Below are 21,779 nucleotides of genomic sequence, written 5' to 3'. Positions count from 1 at the left end.
GTTAGCACTGTTGGGGTTTGGGGGAAGGTGGGGACTCACCCTTGATAAAATGATACAGAGGGGAGTGTCGTCCCCCCCCCCTCTGATACGGATGCTCCACAAGGTCCCTTTCCAATCGTGAATGCTGTGGGAGAAGGTCCACCGATCTTGGCACATCCCCTGCTACTACCGGTACTCACTGTTCAGTGGAAAATGATGGGACTGCAAGTATTTTCAAAGCTCACGGGCCGCTCCGCTCGTCTCTGGCACCACCAGAGCCAATATGTGAGTTTTAAAGATGGTTCGTAGTGCCAGCAATTTACAGGAAGTGCCATGCTAATAAGGAGGGCTTCCTCTGTCACAAAGGCGGTCACTGACTTCTGAGCTATGGGATGCTGGGCTTTTCATCCCCAGAGAGTCCAAGTGGGCTTTGGGCTTTAGACTTTCAGAGCGGATGGCCATCTGGCCCAGCAGCACACAGTGCATGCCTGCTTCTGAAGAGATTAATGGGATTTGGATGGATCAATGATACTATTATTCTATTACCAAGCACCACCTGTAAAGCAAGATACAAAGAAAACTGTGTGCTAGCAGGGGGCGCTAGCTGTGGATCGGGGCCTGCAGTCTCAGCTTCTTCCAGCAGGCGGTGCTATAGGGAACACTGCACGAGCATGGACTGTAGGGGGAGATATAGGATGACCTGGGAGGTCCAAACAAAAAAAAATAAATGTGTTTTTGCCTCCTCTTTTTCTTTCCATTACAAACACACAGATGCAAGATCTTCAGCAGACTTTTCTCTCTTGCCTTCCTCCACAATCACCTGGTGGAGCAGACGGTTTATTTAGGTTTTACTTTACACTCTCACCATGCACTGGTGCTGGGGAAGTTGGACTGTCTCCGGCAGCCCCACATCACAAAGGGAACAGACACTGGGGATGGAGATTTTGTCCGCCAGACTGCTAGGTGGACCTCCCTGGGACCAGCATCCCCCCCCCCCCCCTCTATAGCACCCTCCCCTTTTACCTTGCACCCGAGGCAGGCTCAGTTCTAGCTGCTAGTAAGATGCTGAAAGGAAACTTCCAAGGTGCCTTAAATATGTCAGATTAAATACATATAAGATGCTGTGAACACACAGACTTTATACACACACACATTTAAATACTGGCCTAAGACAGCCAATGGTAGGGGGGGGGGGGGAGAAATCTAGAATAGCATGGCTAGATTTTATATATTTCCCCAGCCGGCAGAGAGTGAACAGAAATTCTGGCCCATCATGCACCGCCGTACATTTCCAAACGTTATCACTCCGCCAAGAAAAAACACTTAACATTAAAAATAATTATTCGTAATTCTTTAAGACACTGAATGAGGCAAACATGTTTGTAAAATCCTCACACATGGCATTGCACACAGGCTGCGACAACGCTAGCCTGGGTACTGGGCGCTGGTGACCCACTTCTGAATTTGGCCTCCCCCCTTTCAGGGCTGGTGCACAGTTTAAAGAGAGTTATTTTCGCACAAAAATGGAGGAATTTCAGTAGGGCAAGTGACATGATCCCTGCCCCACAGGCATTTGAGAATATTATCAAGCGGGCAGCACGCTCTTGTTAAAAGTCTGGCTTAAAAGTGCTCAGTTCAGGGTCAGGGGTTTCCTTCTGGGAGCAGCTAATAGGCACTGTTGGATTTGGCGCTGTTATAAAAATCTTGTGGTGAGAGAAGCTGCATTTTTGCCTCTGAACACTGCTCGCCTCTCCCTTCTGGGTCAGTCTTCTTGTCTTATGATGTGCTGAGGTGGCTCTGGTGTTAATCCAAAGTGAAGGCACGGAGGTACATCGGTTATCAAATATACACCAGCGTCTGCTGCAGAAGCACAGGCTGTGGAGGGAGGGAGCTCACAACTCCTGCAGTCCCAGCTTCTTCCAGCAGGAGGAGCAGTAGGGAATGGTGCAGGAGTACGGGCTGTAGTGGAGGGGGGGGAAGCTGGAGGCGTGCTGGCTGTTGGGGATGAGGTTTATATGGTAATATGGAAGGAGTCCTGCATCCATTGGTCCCGCGAGTTGCGTGGCTGAGCCAGGCCAAGAGTGTGCAGTAAGGGGTCTCCCTTCCTGACGTCCGGGCTGGGCTGGTCCGTCTCAGAGTCTTCTTCCTCATCAGAGAAACCGTTCTCAGCAACGTAAGAGCTCTCGGAGTGCACAGAGGAGGACATGTCCTGGAACAGGCCCTTGTACTCCTGGATGGACTCGTAGAGAGACCAGAGCTGACAGAGCAGGGACATGTCCAGCTGCCGCAGGCCCACCTGTGAAGGGGAGAGAGAGAGAATAAGTCCCCACACTGTAAAGTTCAAATCTGCTCAGTTTATCTGTTAATCCTTGCTTTATGAGCAGTTTTCAACATGTGATGGTTGGTTCAATCTGCCAGTAGATACGATACATTTTGTTACATGGACTGAGCGCTTTCACACTGTGTGAAGGCCAGCCTTGGTCTTGGAATGCACCCTAGTGAAATCCACCAGAACCTGAAAAATGAAAGGTGCTTAAAATCCACACATAACTGTGTTTCTAAGTGCCTTGGTTTTTTTTTTTTTTCTGAAGTTACTGAAAATGAAGTTGCAGAGTGGGAACAGTCAGGAAAGTTGAGGATGTCTTCTGCCCTTGCAGAGACTTCATCCAGCCAGTGATGCCAGCTATCTCAGAGCACTGCAGGACAGAACACAGACCCCCAGAACTGGATCTCACTTTCCATTCTACAGTAACCAAGCTGGGCAAAAAAAAAAAAAAAAAAAAGAAAGAACTGAACCAGTAAACTGTGGTTGCAGATAACTGTGACAGTTCAACTTTAGGGTTATCAGTGGAGGAACATCTTGGGCAGTAACTCTACCCAGAAACACACTTCTTCCTTTGATAATGACATCTGCCTCTGTACATGGGGAGGGTTACAGCACAGGGCTGAAAACGTGGGCTCAGACCCCGCTTCTCCCACTGACACTCCCTGAGGCCTTGTTTCCCATCGCTTCAGGTACCCACGGAGATTGGAAGTGCTGCAGGGAAGGAACTTACGGTGCACTGACCCTGGTTAAGACACCATATAAATGCCTAAATTAAAAAATATATATATGCTTTGAGGTATTTGCCAGCCTGGTGGCATGCAGAATGGAAGAGTCCAATTCCCAAGCCAGGGCAGGTCTTCCGTTTCCTCTTCCAGTCAGGGCTGGGGATGTTGGGAGCAGGGCTGGTTCTTCTATTAGGTGAACCAGACAACTGCCTAGAGCAGGAGATAAGCCAAACTGGGGGGGGGGGGGGGGGGGGCAGCAGGCCCATCAGTTGGGGGCTCAAAGGGGGCCACAGTGGCTGCCCAATCAGGATGAAAACAAAATGGCTATGCTGTCACGTTTCGGTGCCATGGGAGGGAGGGGGTTGCCAGGATATAGTGACATCATTGTAAGCAGACCAGTGGAGAAAGGAGAGGAGTTGTATCTGCTGTGGCGGGCCTAGGCAGGGTGCCACTTACTCTGCAGCAGAACTGGGCATGGACAAGGGACTCGCCAGCGTGTTGTTCCACAGCCCAGGAAGAGCTCCTGCTGATGCCAGATCCCTACTCAGGGAGAGAGATCACATCTGTTCCCCATCAGGTGATAAAGAAGGGACGGGAATGGGCAAAGAAGCCAGAGAGAATGAGGACAAAATGTGTCAAATAGTTATAGAAGCAAATCAAAGCAGGAGAAAAAAAAAAAAGATGCGTAAACTAAGAAAAATACAAAAATAGGAAAAAACAGTAAAAAAATAAAATAAAACTGGGGGGGAACAGGATGGAGTTGTTTTTTTTCTAAAATATTTGACTGGTAATTATGTTTTTTTAAATAATTTTCAGCCCTTATTATTGTGGAGTGTGGCCTCTGTGTCTGGCTGTGTTGCGTCTGCCTGTTTTTGTCTGGCTGTGTCTTCCTTCTGTCTTGGGTGGTGTGTCTCTGTTTTTCTGTGTCTGGGTATGGGATAACTATCTGTTTCTATCTGCCTGGGTATCTATTTCACTCTCTGTTGGTCTGAGTGTGAGATATCTATGCCTGTCTCAGTATGAGGCATGTTTCTCTTTGTTTCTCTGGGTACAGGGTGCCTCCTTCTGTGCCTGTGCGTGTATGCATGAACTTACCCTTTTCAGCAACTTGAAGAGAAAAAAAAAATGAGGGCTTTGAGCCAGGTGTATATATTCGTCCATATTTAAAAGCCATTTACACGTATAAATTAATAGTTATCCATCTAAATGGCTTACCCTGCTATATTTGGCCCTTATCCGGCTAAATTCTAGCCGAGTCACTAGATAAGAAAGGAAGATTGGTTCTTACCTGCTAATTTTTGTTCCTGTAGTACCACAGATCAGTCCAGACAAGTGGGTTTTGCATTCCTACCAGCAGATGGAGACAGAGAACAAAACTTTGAGGCACTGCTACATTACCACCTGCAGTCCCCTCAGTATTAACTGGTACCCAAGCCAAGATAAATCTTAAAACCCCTCGCATGGGCAAATAGATCTAAAGGGCTGGAAACCCCCCCAAAACTGAAGACTTTACTCCTCCACAAATAAAAAAAACCCACTGGAACTGGAACACGTAGGTCCCGCCCAAAAAGGATTCCTCTTTCTTATTTTAAGGTAAAACTTGAGTATCAACCTGGCAGGAAATTCTGTCTTTTGGCATCAAAAGGGTGAGACTCTGGACTGATCTGTGATATTACAGGAATGAAAATTAGCAGGTAAGAACCAATTTTCCTTTCCTGAACATACCCATATCAGTCCAGACAAGTGGGATATACTCAAGCACCCCTAAACTGGGCGGGAATCCGAAAGACCCGTGCACAGAACACTCTCACCATAGGCCGCCTCGTCTTGCGCCCTCACATCCAATCAATAGCGTCTGGTGAAAGTATGAATCGAGGACTACACCGCAGCCCTACAAATCTTCTGAAGTGACAGGAGCTGACACTCAGCCCAGGACGCTGCCTGCGATCCTGTGCAATGCGCTAAAACCCACAGGAATCTGGTGACCATTACAGACGTACGCTGAACAAATCGCCTCTAAGGCTATCATGAAAAATGGTAGCCTTAAAGGCTTTGTCCCCTTTCTTCACTCTTCCGTAGAAGACAAAGATGATCTGACTGGTGAAAATCATTCGTAACTTCTAAATAATGCAATAGTGTCTGCTGCATATCCAAGAGATGCAACTCTCTGTCCTGTGGGGAATCTCTCGACCACTCTGGAAACCTCAGTAGCTCTCCCATCTGATTGACATGAAGACACCACTTTCGGCAAAAATGGAAGGCACTGTGCACAACGAAACCCTGTCACTATCAAGCCGCAAAAACGGATCCCTACAAGACAGGGCCTGCAGCTCCAGACTCCACCTAGCAGAACAAATGGCCACCAGAAACACTGCCTTCAGCGTCAAATCCTTCAGGGTTGCTCTCCTCAAAGGCTGAAAATGGGCCTGCACAAAGGATCCGAAGAAGAACTAAGTTTAGACTACAATCCAGGCAAATCCTTTGAACCGTAAGGCGCACATGCTTCACCTCCTTCAGAAACCTGATTACATCCGGATGAGCAACAAGCATCCGACCACAACACTTGCCCCTGAGCGAACCCAAACACAGAGACCTGCATGCGAAGCGAGCTGTAAGCTAAATCCTTGGACAACCCCTACTACAAGAACTCCACTATATGGGGAACATCCACCACCAGAGGGTTCAACTGTCGCTGAAGACACCACGCTTCAACAGCTCTCCAGACCCTAACATATACTAGGGACGTGGCAGGCCTCCTAGCCTGCAGAAGCATGGAAATGACCTGCTTAGAATGCTTCAGATGCTGTCTCCGCCGCTCAAAAGCCAGGCCGCAAGACAGAAGTGATCCTTCTGATCCGAGAATATGGGTCCCTGATTCAGCAACCCTGGGAGATGAGCTAGTCTGAGGGGTCCCTCTACCACGAGCTGCACCAGATCTGCGAACCACGGCTGATGCGGCCACTCTGGCGCCACCAGCACCACACTTCCGGGATGCATCTCTATGTGCTTCAGGACCCGACTGACAAGAGGCCACGGAGGAAAACGTACAGCAGCACACCAGAACATAGAGGCCCATCGAGCCAACCTCTTTTTGTTGACTGAAAAATCTCTGTCTGAGTTGACCCGCGTTGCCATAAGATCCAGCTGGGGAACGCCCCACCTGGCACAGATGTGATTCCAAGCCTCGTAGGACAAATCCCATTCCCCTGGATCCAGCTGTTGCCTGCTGAACAAATCCGCCTGCACATTGTCTACTCCTGCTACATGTGATGCTGCTAGCCTTCGAGATGGCGCTCCACTCATGCAAACAATTGCCAAGCTTCCAGCGCCACTGCATGATTCTTTGTACCGCCCTGCCAACTGATGTACGCCACCGCTGTCGTGATGTCTGAGAACATATGAACCATCCGCCCCTGGACCAGGGACAGGAACACTTCCAGGGCCCACCGGACTGCCCTCGTCTTGAGGTGACTGATGGAACAAGGACTTCTCCCCTGGTAGCCAAAGGCCTTGGGCCGACCGACCCAAACACACTGCCCCCCAACCTGAGACCGGCGTCCGTGGAAACCACCACTCAGTCCGGAGACTCTAGATCCATTCCCTTGTCCAAATTTCGATGAGACCGCCACCATGAGAGATTGGACCTAGATTCTCGTAGAAGGGGCAAAGGAAAATGTTACTCGTCCGACAATGGAGTCCACCTGGACAACAGCGCACGTTGCAGAGGTCTCATGTGCGCAAACACCCAGGGAATCATATCCAACGTGGAAGCCATGGATCCTAGAACTTGCAAATAGTCCCACACAGTCAGAACCGCCACCTGAAGGAGGCGCGTCGCCTGTGATTGTAACTTCACCACTCGGTCCACTGCCAGGAAGATTCTGCCCTTCTGAGTGTCGAAACAGGCCCCCAGATATACCAAGGATTAGGTCGGCTCCATGTGACTCTTCGTCACATTTATAACCCAACCCAGCAACTGTAAGAGTTCATCACTTGTTGAAGGGACCTCTCGCATTCCTCCTTCAACTTAACTCGAATGAGCCCATCGTCCTGGTATGGATGTACCAAAATCCCTTCCTTGCGAAGGGCCGCTGCCACCACCATCACTTTGGTGAATGCGCATAGCGCCATCACCAGCCCAAAAGGGCGGGCCTGGGACTGAAAATGATGATCCAACACCATGAAATGAAGAAAGGTCTGATGTTCCTTCCGAACAGGAATGTGCAAGTATACCTCAGTCAGGTCGAGAGATGCCAGGAACTCTCCTTTGTGAACAGCCACCACTACGGTGCGCAGCGTCTCCATTCGAAAACGCGGAACCCGAAGGGCCCGGTTCACCTTCTGTAAATCGAGAATGGGACGAAATGTACCCTCCCTTCTTGGGAACCACAAAGTAAATGGAATACCTTCCCTGCCCTTGTTCCGCAAGCAGGGATTGCGACTATGGCCTTTAGAGCGAGCACCCTTTGCAGCGTCCCCCACACCGCCTCTCATTTGTTGCAAAAGACCACATGGGATTCCACAAAGGCCTCATTTACCGGGCAGGAAAATTCTGGAGCACAGCCCTCTCTCGCCACCTCCAGGACCCAATGGTCCGAGGTAATCTTTACCCATTCCTCGTAAAAGCTGGACAAGCTGCCTCCCACGGCTTCTACACAGGAGTGGGGAACACTGGCTTCATTGTGCTGACTTTCTGCCTCCGGTGCCCTGACCGGCCCCCATCTCTGGCTGATCTGCGGGCTCCATAAAATAACTGCTAGTGCCCGCCATCCTGCTGGACCAAAACCTGCGGGAATCCCAAAACCGGGTACGAACTGGAAAATCCTTCCTGCTGGGCCTCTTGTCTTCCAGCAATCCAGTCCCCTTCGACTTCCCCAGCACCTTCATCAACTGATCCAAATCTTCCCTGAACAGGAGGTTACAGAGCTGAGACTTGGATGACAAATTGGCCGACCAACTGCGCAACCACAGAAGTCTATGGGCCGCCACTGCCAAAACCATGCTCCCAGCTGAAGAACACACCAAATCATACAGCGCTGAAACTGGGAAGAGATGATGAATTTGAAAAGAATAAAAGGTCTGAGGGACCCGCCCCTCCCCTGACGTCATCGCTCACGGAACTGATCCGCTAAAAGCACCAAGCCAGCAGGCGCCGCGCACCGTGCGTCGCGCAACAAAGGGGCATTCCCCTTTGTGCACCCCTTCGTGCATCCCCTAGTTTTAAATATTCCCCTTGTTATCTTTTATCCCTTGTTAACAATTTCTTCTTTATAATTGTTTTACATTTCTGACAAAGGTAATGTATGCTTTTTAGTATAATTTGTTGATTGTTCTATGTATATATAGAATTTGTATCCACTCTCAGAACTGCTATTGTCTTAGATACTATTTAGTTTTTGTGTTGGTTTGTTAAGGTTTAATAGTTACATCAATATTTTAATTGTATGTTATACTTTATTGGATGTTCCACAGTCTGTTTAGCCTGTTTTTCGTCAAAACTGTTATATGGAATTTAGTTTATATAATACCTATTAATAATGTCAATGTAAAGCCTGTTGCTAAGTTATTGTTAAATGTAAACCGCGGTGATGTATTTCTTTACGTACTGCGGTATATAAAAACCCTTAAATAAATAAATAAATAAATGTAACGCTCACAGGCGAAGTTATGTTTTATTGTAAACCGGTGTGATTTGTATTTTATACAGGAATGTCGGTATATAAAAGTTAAAAATAAGTAAGTAAATAAATAAATAAATACAGCGCATCTGCCACATAAGTGACCGCAGCCTCCAGTCGGGCTTCCTGCAAGGGACTGCTGTCTCCTGACACCGCACAGTCCAGAGCTATCTGCACCCAACACAGACAGGCCCTCTGCATCAAACTGGCACAAATGGCCACTCAAAGACTCAACGCGGAGACCTCAAACATCCGTTTTAGCTGAATCTCAGGCTTGTGGCCCTGACAATCCTTCAACGCTGCCACCCCCGCCACGGGGATGGTCGTCTTCTTGGTAACGGCCTATACTGCAGCATCCACTTTCGGTACCTTCAGAAGGTCCAAAGCCTCTTCCATCTGCCCACCTTCAGACCTGCATCCAGGAAGTCCCGCTCCCGGTTCACCAACTGCCGGATCTTCTTCAGAAAAAAGGAAAGGCGCTTGTCGGACCCCTCAGCCCAGCAGGACCAGGTTAACACCCTCGCTGTCAGACTCCTCCTGAGCCACATTCACACCCAGTTCCTCCAGAACCTGGGGAATAAGGGGCCGCAGCTCCTCTCGCTTAAACAAAATGCACCACTCTCAGGTCATCCCCCTCAGGTACCGGAAACTCATCTGAGTCAGGGTCATCCTTGGTGCCATCAGGTTCTGGCAACGGGGATTGGCGCCGCATCCAGATCCACCCATGCTGATCGAGCAGGACCTCCTGCGGCTCATCCGAAACATCACCATCCTCTCGATGTAACCCCAGGTGCTGCAGGTTATTTCTGGACCCCCTCTGAAGCCACCCTGGACTTCTTACCAGCGGGGCACAGCAGCCACTCCACGGCCTGCTTACTCTTTGTGCCCTTCCTGACCAGGAAGGCTTTATGCATGAGAAGCACAAACTCCGGGGAAAAATCCCCCAGATCATCCTCCCCCGGTTCCAGGAGGCTGACATCCAAATCCCCCCTCCTCATTAGGGGCTCCTTGCCCCACCAGAAAAAAAGGAGTAGGGGAATCACCGCCTCTCACGGCCAAAATCTCCTGGTCCTCATCTCCCTTGGGGTTGGCTGCCGTTCAAGGAACCCCCGATCCCCCTAACGCGGGCCTGGCCAAACGGAGGCCTTGTTTCCCTCTGAGGCCCCCCCCGACAAGGTTTCCACACAGAGGGTCCGGGTGTCCAGCCACACCGCATATAGGCCACAAGTGCAGCACACCACCATTTTCTACTTCGGCATCATTTTGGCTCACACCTGTCACGTGGCACACAACCAAGCTAGGCCGCATGATTGGCGCCAGCAAAGCGTGGCACACAACTCAAAGCCCTCGCAACCGCCGCCTTGCTGAAGCCGGCTTAATCTAGCATGCTAGCAGGCCCATGGTCACCTTACCAGTCGTTTGCTGCCGGCCTTCCGAAGGTGCGAGGGAAACCACAGGTGCCTCCGCAGTCCCCCCGAATGTATGCCTGTGCCTGTCGCTGCACTCACCCAGGTCCCCAGGCTGTTGGCACACCAGCGAAAGCAACGCTCCCTCCTCCCAGCACAGACTGACAGCTCCCGCCGTCTAGTCCCACCAACGTCGGGGCCAAGACAGCATTCCCTGCTGTTATCGTTCTTTTTTAAAGAAAACTTAAATGACTGAAATACTTTCCTGGCAGGACCAGTGGCACCAGAGAGGGAAGCCTTGGCAGGTCGAGGGAGCTAGTTCCCTGGCTATCGGACCCTCTGGCACGATGCAGGCGAAGCCCAGCCAGAGGTATCTAACCCCCCTGGTTGCTCGGCTCCACCTGAGGGATAGCCCACGAAGGCACCTAACACCTCAGGGAGCATCCGCCGTCCTCTTCTGACCTAACTCTATCTTTCACTTTTTTTTTTTTTTAAACTAGACTGCAGGTTTAGCACCTCTACCATCTGCTGGAGTCAGAGAAATACCGAGGGGACTGCAGATGGCACCCTCGGTTATGTAGCAGTGCCTCAAAGTTTTTGTTCTCTGTCTCCATCTGTTGGTAGGGATGCAAAACCCACTTGTCTGGACTGATCTGGGTATGCTCAGGAAGGGAACGTTCCGGGGGTGAGCAAGAGGCATTCTGAGGCGGAGCGGAATTAGCTGCATAAATTAAGCGGCTAACTCCAATATTCGGAGTTAGCCACTTAACTTATGTGGCTAACTGGTCAGGCCGTAGGACTGTCCTAAAGTTAGCCCTAGAGATAACCAGCTAACTTTAAGATATTCAGCGGCGCAACTGTACTGCTGAATATACCCTGCTAGTTAGCTGGATACGTTTATCCGGTTAACTAGCCAAGCCACACAGCGGCTGAAAATGGACCCCATAGTAAAACATCTTGGGGGGGGGACCCCAACCAATTGCATGAATGGAAGGGCAGGGGGGCCACAGCTCAAAAGGTTTACTCATCCCTGGCCTAGAACACAATTTAGGGGGTGGCAGGAAGGGCAACTCTTCTTTTAGGCAGCAAGAAACAGCTGTCTCACGTACTGCTCCAGTCCTTCCCATCCCAGGCAGCCTGCAGAGAATAGGAGGAGAAGGAGCGAGGCTGCCCTGCGCAGAACACGGCAAAGAGTTTCTCTGCTCCCTAATCCAGCCCCCTCCGCACACACTTCCGTACAGGGGCCAGGGTGAGGCTGGCGTGCACAGAGCAGGGCAAAGAAGAGCTGATCTGCTCCCTAATCCAAGCCCTCCTCTTGTTCCCCACCCCTTTCCCTTCCTATCTGGAGGGAACAGGTGAGCTTGGAGGGCACATCAGAGCACATTCAGGTTTTGTCTGCATACTTCTGTTTCTAATTGTGGTCACGTATTCCACAAATTTGTGACCAAGGTGAGGTATTTTGCCAGCGTGTTGTTTCTGGGTAGGGATCTATAGTAGTCTGGCTTGTTCAGTTTTCTAAATAGGAGGTGTATGGGTGTTCTAGGATCCAGCAGGTTTGTTATATATCTAGCTTCTGAGTGTCTTATGATGGGTTTTGTGTTACTTTACAAAGTGCTTGGTAATGGAGAGAGTTTGTGTTATTGATACTGAGGCGTCAAAATAATTTTATTTTTTTTTAAGTTCTGCCAGACAAAGTATGTTTAATATTGAACACACTTTAAACTCTTATGGTGGAAAAGCATGACAATAAATAAATGATGATGATAAAAATGTATAATTGCTCTAGGAGGAGTGGTAGCAATGGTGCCATCCTCATGATTATTGAATCATCATAATCTCGGGATGGGGGTGGGGCCCTATGGGCTTGAAAGTCAGTTGTGGGATGGGATGCAAGGCTGAAAGTTCGCCTAGTGCGCCCAATACCCTTGCACAGACCCTGAAGGAGAGGGGGTCTCAGTCACTGCTCAGTGACCAGACTTAGGGTCCACCTTGGCTGGGTTGTGGCCCAGGGCCAAAGACCTTCATTGCAATGACATGACTAACGGGCCAATACAGTAAAAGTCGCAGGAGAGCTGGCAAGCTCTCCCGGCGTGCGCACAGGTCACTCTCCTGTGCGCGTGATTCACTAAATTAATTTAAATTAGGGCCCGTGGCAAAAAGAGGCGCTAGGGACACTAGCGCGTCCCTAGCGCCTCTTTTTGGACAGGAGCGGTGGTTGTCAGCGGGTTTGACAGCCGACGCTCGATTTTGCCGGCGTCAGTTCTCGAGCCCGCTGACAGCCACGGGTTCGGAAACCGGACGCTGGCAAAATTGAGAGTCCGGTTTTCGACTCACGAGCCCATTTCAAATTTTTTTTTTAAATTTTTAACTTTTTTTTAACTTTGTGGGCCTCCGACTTAATATCGCCATGATATTAAGTCAGAAGGTGCACAGAAAAGCAGTATTTACTGCTTTTCTGTGTACTTCCCCAGCACCGGCAGAAATTAACGCCTACCTTTGGGTAGGCGCTAATTTCTTAAAGTAAAATGTGTGGCTTGGCTGCACATTTTCCTTTCTGAGACGCACGGGAATACTTAATAGGGCCATCAGCATGCATTTGCATGTTGCGGGCGCTATTAGGTTCAGGGGGGGGGTTGGACGCATGTTTTCGACGCGCTATTACCCCTTACTGACAGGCCAATACAGTACAGTGCGCTCCGGCGGAGTGCACCGTTAACCCACGATTGGATGTGCGTTTTCGACGCGCTAGCGTTACCCCTTATTCAGTAAGGGGTCAAAAACGTGCGTCCAAGCCCCCCGAACCTAATAGCGCCCGCAACATGCAAATGCATGTTGATGGCCCTATTAGGTATTCCCACGTGATTCAGAAAGGAAAATGTGCAGCCAAGCCGCACATTTTACTTTCAGAAATTAGCGGTAGGCGCTAATTTCTCCGGGCACTGGGAAAGTGCACAGAAAAGCAGTAAAAACTGCTTTTCTGTGCACCCTCCGACTTAATATCATGGCGATATTAAGTCGGAGGTCCCAAAAGTTACAAAAAGGTAAAAAAAAATAAATTTGAAGTTGGCCCGCAGCTCACGGGTTGAAAATCAGACGCTCAATTTTGCCGGCGTCCGGTTTCAGAACCCATGGCTGTCAGCGGGCTCGAGAACCAACGCCGGCAAAATTGAGCGTCGGCTGTCAAACCCGCTGACAGCTGCCATTCCTGTCCAAAAAGAGGCACTAGGGACGCGCTAGTGTCCCTAGAGCCTCTTTTTACCGCCGACCCTAATTTGAATACTGAATCCCGCGCACAGGCCACTCTCCTGTGCGCGCGCCGGGAGAGCGGACTTTACTGTATCGGCCCGTGAATAAGGGGTAAAGCTAGCACGTCGAAAACGCGCGTCCAATCGCGGGTTAACAGTGCGCTCCGCCGGAGCGCACTGTACTGTATCGGCCTGTTAGTGAGTTGGAAGGGAGATATAATACAGAGGGAAAACCCAGGTAGCTACGAATGAAGGCTCCACTGTAACCCAATATCAGCCAGGTCCAATTAAACTGGAAGCCCAAAGGAGCAGGAAACTGCCGGACCAAAAGAAACGTAAACAATAAAAATAATTTGAGGTAAGACGTGGCTAAAACGTTACCATTTCCTTGCGAAGAATGGCCAAGGCCGCGTCCAGGTTGACAGGCTTGCTGCGGACCAGCTTCTCCGGCGGCACCCGGGACTTGCTCAGGTCGTCCTGAATGCGGGACTTCTTGCTGTAGACCTTCTCGATCTCCCTCCAGGACCCTCCGCTGGAGTTGAGGATCCCACTCAGCCCTTTGGGGAGCGGGGGCAGGCCCTCGATGGGGCAGAGGCTGGCTTGGGGCTGCGGCAGCCCGTTCATGATGACCCCCACCACCCCCGCTAGGGAACAGACTGTAAAAATTATAATTCTAGTCTAGTGCATTAATAAAAAAAAAAGCCTGGCATATAATACGCAACCTGGCAAACTGCTGTGTTGGCGATGAGTGCTTCTTTGGCATTCCCCTGGAAGTTTATAAAGGGTGGGGATCTTCACCGCACTGACCCCCTAGCAAAGGCACGGGATTCTCAGCTCTAATGGATCGGATCAGGGATTCGCAGATATCGCTCCCCTGTAGGCACCTACAAGACCTTTCTACTATCCCCTTACACATCCGCCCCTCCCCCTTTAATGAATATTTAGCACAGATCAGCCCCAGATCCCCTTTCAGACGCAGTTCTCCGAAGACCCCCTCCAGCATCCCAGGGCTGCCATCAACCTGGGCACTCAGCTGCCTCTTTTCCAGGATAGGGACACTCTGCAGCAAGGACTCCCAGGCCTTGCCGTTTCGGGGTGGGGAGCATTTAAAGCCCTTGCATTGTTTGCATTTTCTGAAGGGGGGTGGGGAGGGTTCAAGCTCTCCCGCCCGGCGCAGTGAAACGTCCGGGATGAGGCCCGCAGGACTGCGAAAAGGTCTCTTTGTCTGCGGCTGCGGCCACACCTCGCAAGGATCCACCTCCCGCCTCTCCGCACCATGCGCAGCCTCGGCAGAGGGGAATTAAAGGGGCGATGCCACAGCAGGCAAGTTTAAAAGGGCAACATCCTGATTACAGGGACCGGGGAGGTAGAGCAAATTTAATAGGGCGATAGGCTTAGATGAGTAAAAAAAAAAAAAAGCAGGGATGGTAGAAGAGGAGGGAGGAGTGCTTAGCTTCCTCTGATTGTTGTGGTGGCCCCAGCTCCTTCTGTACAGATTCTGCAAAATAATTAAAAGTGCCATGTCGGCGGGAGAGTGAGGTGGCAGGGTTTATCGCTTCAGGTCCTTGGTGTGAGGAAAAGGAGGGCTTGATTGGGATGAAGCAGATGGACAGGAGGCTCCTTATAAAATGTAATCCATAGCACTTCCTGTTTTATTTGAGGGGAAGGGGGGAGGGGGAGGGGGAGAATCAGCAGATGTACACTCAAGCTCTGGCCAGAGGATTTACTCTGTCCTTAAAACACACTCAGGCCGATACAGTAAAGGTTGCTGCTCTCCAGGCACGCGCAAAGGCCACTCTCCTGTGCACGCGATTCAGTAAAAAAAAAAAATTCAAATTGGAGCCCGCGGTAAAAAGAGGCGCTAGGGACACTAGCGCGTCCCTAGCGCCTCTTTTTTGACAGGAGCGGCGGCTGTCAGCGAGTTTGACAGCCGACGCTCAATTGTGCCGGCATCGGTTCTCAAACCCGCTGACAGCCATGGGTTCGGAAACCGGACGCCGGCAAAATTGAGCACCCAGTTTTCAACCTGCGAGCTGCGGCCGATTTTAATTTTTTATTTAATTTTTAAATATTTTTAACTTTTGGGACCACCGACTTAATATCGCCATGATATTAAGTCGGAGGGTGTACAGAAAAGCAGTTTTTACTGCTTTTCTGTGCACTTTCCCGGTGCCGGCAGAAATTAACGCCTACCTTTGGGTAGGCGCTAATTTCTGAAAGTAAAATGTGCGGCTTGGCTGCACATTTTACTTAGTGAATCGCGCGGGAATAACTAATAGGGCCATCAATATGCATTTGCATGTTGCAGGCGCTATTAGTTTCGGGGGGGTTGGACACGCGTTTTTGACACGCTATTACCCCTTATTGAATAAGGGGTAAAGCTAGCGCGTCCAACCGGAGCGCCCTGTACTGTATCAGCCTGACTGAGAAGAGGGACACTCCATTCCCTGTCCTACACCGAGGACAGGATCCTTGCCCTTATCCCACACTGGGAAAGGGGCTCTTCAGTCTCACACTGAGGGGGTTGGTCCCTCTATCCCACACTGAGGAGGGGAGGGGGTTCCTTGGTATCACACTGAAGGGATGGGTCCCTCTATCCTTATCCCACCCAGGACAGGGTCTGTCCCTGCCCCTCACTGGGGACAAAGGTTCTTCGGTGTCATACTAGGGAATGGATTTACTCTGTCCCTGTACCACACTGTCTATCTTACAATGGGGAAGGGATTCCTTGCTCTCATACCGAGATAGGGAAGGGGTAGTGTCTTTACCATACATTAGAGAGGGGTCCATCTGTCTCTCACTGAGGACAATTGGGCCAATTATTTGGTCCCTGTCCCACATTGGGGAATGATTTGATGGGGAGAGGTGTCCTGTAACCCTGTCCCACTGAGAAGGCGGGATTTACTGTCCTTATCACATGGTGGGAAGGGGTCCCTCTATTCCTGTCCTATGTTGAGAAAATGGGTGGTTTCTCCCACTTTAGGAAAGGGAGTTCTCCATCCCTCTCCCACACTGGAGAAGGTGTCCCTTTCCCACAGCCGGAAGGGAAGTCATTTCTCTGCCATCCTGTGTGGCTATCTGCCCTCTCTCTTGTAAATGCTCAGCTATGGTTGGTTACCCTTCCATCTCTCAATCCCTCACACCATATCCTTAGGCCTTTTCTTCAGTACCCACAACAGACCTCACTGGTACCTGCTCTCTCATGGGCCTCCATGCTGTGTGGCCAGACTGCTATCTCCTTATCAGCATCCTGCAGCCACGCCAGCAGCATCGCCCTGACATTCACCCTGGTAGCTTTGTGCATGTCCTAGTATGACTCAAGTCTAGCCCAAGAATAGCAGACCCAGCCAAGCAAGCAAGCAATGTGACAAGGTGGACCGGCTATTAAAGAGTATGTTTTTAAAGCGAGAGCACCTCTAAATGTTTTAAAATGCCCAGTCACCTCTTTAAGCACAACAGCTGAAAAATGTAGCCCCACCCCACAAAAAGTGTAGTCATTACACAAAAATGAATAAGGTGCTAATCAATCAGCACGCTCCATTATGCAGTCTGGCACCAACACATCACTGTGATGGCTAGCGATGTACAGGTGCTGGTGGTGATTAGCTGGGAAGTACATGTATCACTAATTTGTTGTATGGTACTCAGAATTTCCTCCTCCATGGCGGCAGGAGTGCAAATCCCCACCTGTTCCACAGCCTTTTGGGATTTTTTTGGTGGAAGAGAAAGCAGGGTTGTGATGTCAGTGTAAGACAGAGACAAGACGTGTCTTCCCTCCCTCCACCTCCTGAAATCATAGAACCCTCAACGATCCCAGAAAACAGGCGGCATCAGCTTTGTGTTGGCTGTTACAGACCATTTGATAATACAGGAAATCAAGGAATGCCTCCCATTACTTAAGCCCAGAAAAGCATGTGGCCCTTACTACGGTACTAAACACAATGCTCAAATAGAGCAGTGTATAAGTCCAGGATGCACTAGTAAAACTATTTAATCCAATTCTACTTTCTGGCCATTTCCCTAAGATATGGTTAGAGGAGTTACTTAGACTAATCTATAAAGATAGGGATACCACTAACCTAAATAATTACTGAAGGATCTGTCATGACGGATCTATTTTTTTTGCCAACCTCCCCCAGGCATTATTGCTGCCCTGTCCCATCTTAGACCTTGGTTTTGATGCCCTAATCCCCATTCCTCCTCCCAATTCCAGGGATCTCCAATCTTGATTTCCACTCCCCTGCCAATCTACAGTGTCCTTTCTGCCCCCGTGTGGCCCTCTAATATTCGTTATCCCTTGCAACCCCCACAGCTGTCCCATCCTCCCTTGTGGCCCTCTAATGTGCAATCCCTAACCCGCCAACACTGTGAACGGGGCTAATGTAATAAGACCTGGGGCAAAACAGATGTTCGTTATGTGTGGTTTTCATCATCGTGCATGGCTGGAGCTGCCACTTCTGCGGGATGTAAAAAAAATAAATTATGCAAATGACTTGCGTGCAGAAACTCACACACGTATGGAAAAATGCACGTACCTAAGTGTGGTACAGGGCCTATGTAATAAGCGGCTGCATCCGCACTCAAAACCCACGCCAATAATCCGCACCTAAAAGCGAGTGAGCGAGCAAACGGGTCTCCCTATTAAGTGAAAGTAAGACCCTGGAAAGTATTTTTAATATTTCAGTTAACCGTGCTGCGGAAAACATGGCAAATATTTTCACGGGTGATAATTCAGAACAATCTTGCCGCTCTTCTGGCCGTGTTTCAGTCCACCCAGGGAAGCGCCTAGCGTACCTTTCCGTTTGGGTGCTCAGCTAGGCACTTAGTTGCTCGCATATGTGCACGATCGGGTGCCCAGAAAGGCACCTAGTTACCATTGCCGCGATGGCACGACCAAGTAAGCACCTAGCTCAGTGCCCGAGCAGCAATGGTAGCACTGTGAATGGGGGCCCGACGGCATACATTTGTGACCCAGTAAAGCGCTTAGGGGTAGATTTTCAGACGAGCGCGAATAGCCTACTTTTGTTTGCGCTCCAGGCGCAAACAAAAGTACGCTGGATTTTAGTAGATACGCGCGTAGTCGCGCGTATCGGCTAAAATCCTGGATCGGCGCGCGCAAGGCTATCGATTTCGTATAGCCTGCGCGCGCCGAGCAGCCTACCCCCGTTCCCTCCTAGGCCGCTCCGAAATCGGAGCGGCCTAGAAGGGAATTTTCCTTTGCCCTCCCCTCACCTTCCCCTCCCTTCCCCTACCTAACCCACCCGCCCGGCCCTGTCTAAACCCCCATCCTACCTTTGTCGGGGGATTTACGCCTCCCAGAGGGAGGCGTAAATCCCCGCGCGCGAGCGGGACTCCTGTGCGCCGGGCCGCGACCTGGGGGCGGGTACGGAGGGCGCGGCCACGCCCCCGGGCTGTAGCCACGCCCCCGTACCCGCCCCCAAAATGCTGCCGACACGCCCCCGAAACGCCGCGACGACCGGGCCCGCCCCCGACACGCCCCCCTCCGAGAACCCCGGGACTTACGCGAGTCCCGGGGCTCTGCGCGCGCCGGGAGGCCTATGTAAAATAGGCTTCCCGGCGCGCAGGGCCCTGCTCGCGTAAATCCGCCCGGTTTTGGGCGGATTTACGCGAGCAGGGCTCTGAAAATCCGCCCCTTAATCTTTCTGGGCACCTAGCTACTGTTGCCCCTTGGGTGCTGAGCTAGGCGTTTACTAGGTTGTGAAGCTATATGTTCCGATACCCAGAACAGCGCCTAGCTAAGCTGGCCACTCAGACGCCGCGATGGGTGCTCAGCTATGTGGTTTTCAGGACACTTTGACGCCAACGTAGGCCCCCCCCCCCCCCCCTCACATTGGCACTGACACTTAACTTTTGCCTTGACCATGGCAGTAAAAAAGCCGCACTAGCACGGCTCCCTCCATTGCCTACGATTAGCTAATTGCCTCCTTTGCATTCTATTACCTTGCATTCATGTAGGATAAAAATGCAGGTCTGTGTGTTTCCAGCGCCCAAAACCCTTATTACATCCCCCTATAGGGCTTTGTGCAGGAAACCGCGGGCACAAGTGCACACAAACCCGCAGCAGCTTCAGCACACCTTATTACATCAGCGCCGAAAATGAGGCTGCATTGTGTATGAGTGGCACTCAGCAGAGACCTAGAATTAACCTGCAGCTTCAGGCTCACTCAGTCCTATCCATTTCCATAGGAGGTTTGGATAGGGATGGGATTGGTTTGTGGGATGGTAAGGGAGAAGAAAATGTGCTGCCCCCAGATTTCCACCACTCTGGGCACCAGCCTAATTGGCCTGTGTATAGATTCAGGCCTGGAAAACTGTGTCAACAGCAACATTAGTAAATTATTCTGTAGTGCTTTCAACAAAAAAAAAGGAACTACAATTCCTAAGGCACCGCAAAAGCCTGCAGAGAAGTTGGATTGGCTTTCTCACCTAAACCAACTGACTGCATCTTTACTTTACAGATACTGATTACAAAGTATGTTTTACTGGCATTAAAAAAGCTTTTGATTATATCGGGCACCCAGCCTCAATCTTAAAACTACTGCAAACTGGAATCAGGGAAAAATCTAAGATATAATTAAATCCATCAGCTGAAAGTAAAGAAAAACAACCTGCACATAGCTTCAGGCTGAATGAGGATTAAGACAAGGATGCAGTCTCCATCCCACCATCTTTAATAACTACATCAATGATTTCCCCATACTAGTGGGGAGATCTTCAGTCCCAGGCCTGAAATTAAATGACTCAAAGATTAAATAGCTGCTGTATGCTGTATCCCCTCTCCCAGGTTTGCAAGAGATCTACTGCAAATCAGAGACTCTACAGTTGAATCTGGAAAAGACAAGAAGAAAGGTTCCAGTCCCAGAGAGGCTGCATGGAAAGGCCCCAACATGTGTTTCTGGCGAATACGGCCTGTGGGAGAATCCTGGCTCCCTGCCTTCACGCGTGTGGCAGCCCTCTGTACTCCCTTCGGAGACTTGGTAGTAGGCTTTGCTTTATCTGTGGCTCCTGGGCTGCTGCTAATTTGCTAGGCTTGCTCAGTGCACAGACCCAACCAGAACATAAAATAATGCTTTGTTTTCTTTCAGAAAAGGCTTAAAAAAAAAAAAGTGATTTTCTAGAGAAAACAAAAAAAAAACTCCAACATAAATTTTACCTAAATAGCCAAGAAAAGGGCATACCTTAGGCTATGCATATATGAGCCTGGTAGTAAATGCATTTGAGAATTTTAAAGACACTAGAAGAAAAAATTTTAAGAGTTCGATATGTAATAAAGTTTCCACCCTCCAATAGCACTATTAAATTTGTGAGGCCAGTGGAATGGCAGTCTTGTGTACTATCTAGCAGAGAACTTAGGTTCAGTTGCTGGCACAGGTATTCTGCTCTCTGGGATTGCTGAGGCTCAGAATGTCTTGCAGAAAGAGAGCATGCTTACAGTCCCCTGAAGGCGCAGTCCCATTCACAGTGCAATGGAGACACCTAGGGACCACGGCTGCAGGATTCTGGATAGAGCCCTAGTATGTGGCCCTTGTCTGAGGACTCTCACTGCAATTACTGAACATAAAGATTGGTCTGACTCAGCATGGCCTAACAATCATCAAGCCCAGGATCGTGGCTCTGCCAGTGGCCAGTCCTGGTGATTAGGAAGTACCCAGCAGATCCCAAAAAGTAGATCTATTCCTTGTTGCTCACTTCCAGGAAACAGCACTGGCTTTCACCGAGTTCAGCTGGCTAACAATGGTTTATGGACTTTTCCTCCAGGAGCTTGGGCAAGCCCCTTAAATCCCACCACTGCTAGACGCTTTGATCACATCCTCTGGCAACAGATGCCACTGCTTAATGAAAAAAATATTTTGGTAAATTGGTTTTAACTTTGCTATCAGTTATTGCATGAGGTATTCCCTAATCAGCACTATCTGAAAGGACAAATAACTGTTGCCCATTTACCGATTTCACCCAAGTCATGATTTTATAAACCTTTTATCATACCCTTCTTAAACTGAAGAGGCCTATGCTGTTTAGCCTTTCAGAGGGGATCCTTGTCACTTTTTGTTGCCCTTCTCTGCACCTTGTCTGGTTCTGCTATATCTTTCTAGAGGCAGCCCAATCTGAGGCAGAGTTGGGAGGGGACACAAACAGGAAAAAAAATCCTGATTATGGTCAATGAAGGTTCATAGACCAGTTGAGCTGGATACCCAAAGGAGCAGGAGGAAAAATGCCAGGCCCCACCCCAAACTGAACTGGAAACCTCAAGAAGCCAGAGTCTGCCTGAGGCGCAACACCATAGAAAGAGAAATGCATCTGCTCCTGTACTGTGCCAAATACAAAGACAGCAGAGATGCACACTTCCCAAAGCCGAGAGAGAAAAATCCAAGATTTCCCCACAAAAGAATGAATAATCT

At 49.8% G+C, this 21,779-nt stretch overlaps 1 protein-coding gene and 1 long non-coding RNA gene across 2 annotated transcripts; one reads left to right on the top strand and one right to left on the bottom strand.

Annotated features, from left to right (window-relative positions):
* Nucleotides 1-779: 779 nt before the first annotated feature.
* FAM89B (family with sequence similarity 89 member B) lies at nt 780-14,619 on the bottom strand. The gene is made up of 2 exons (XM_029614937.1): nt 13,741-14,619; nt 780-2,275 (listed from the first exon to the last, which is right to left on the bottom strand). Exons 1-2 carry the CDS (start codon nt 13,981-13,983, stop codon nt 1,991-1,993), a joined length of 528 nt encoding a protein of 175 aa, XP_029470797.1. The 5' UTR covers nt 13,984-14,619; the 3' UTR covers nt 780-1,990.
* LOC115098372 lies at nt 13,552-20,444 on the top strand. Its single transcript, XR_003858478.1, has 2 exons — nt 13,552-13,717; nt 20,165-20,444. It is a non-coding gene; the product is annotated as an uncharacterized LOC115098372 (long non-coding RNA).
* The last annotated feature ends 1,335 nt before the right edge of the window (nt 20,445-21,779 follow it).

The sequence above is a fragment of the Rhinatrema bivittatum genome, chromosome 8, assembly GCF_901001135.1.
Source record: "Rhinatrema bivittatum chromosome 8, aRhiBiv1.1, whole genome shotgun sequence".
Lineage (NCBI taxonomy): Eukaryota > Metazoa > Chordata > Amphibia > Gymnophiona > Rhinatrematidae > Rhinatrema > Rhinatrema bivittatum.
Note: the sequence above shows the minus strand (reverse complement) of the source record. Positions and strands in the feature narration are given on the sequence as shown.

Bases quoted from the DNA above. Each gene is read 5' to 3' on its own strand.
- FAM89B (XM_029614937.1), bottom strand. From the start codon at position 13,983: ATGAACGGGCTGCCGCAGCCCCAAGCCAGCCTCTGCCCCATCGAGGGC. The intron at 2,276-13,740 runs GTAACGTTTTAG...TCCCCTTCACAG, and splicing joins CCATTCTTCGCAAGGAAATG to GTGGGCCTGCGGCAGCTGGA.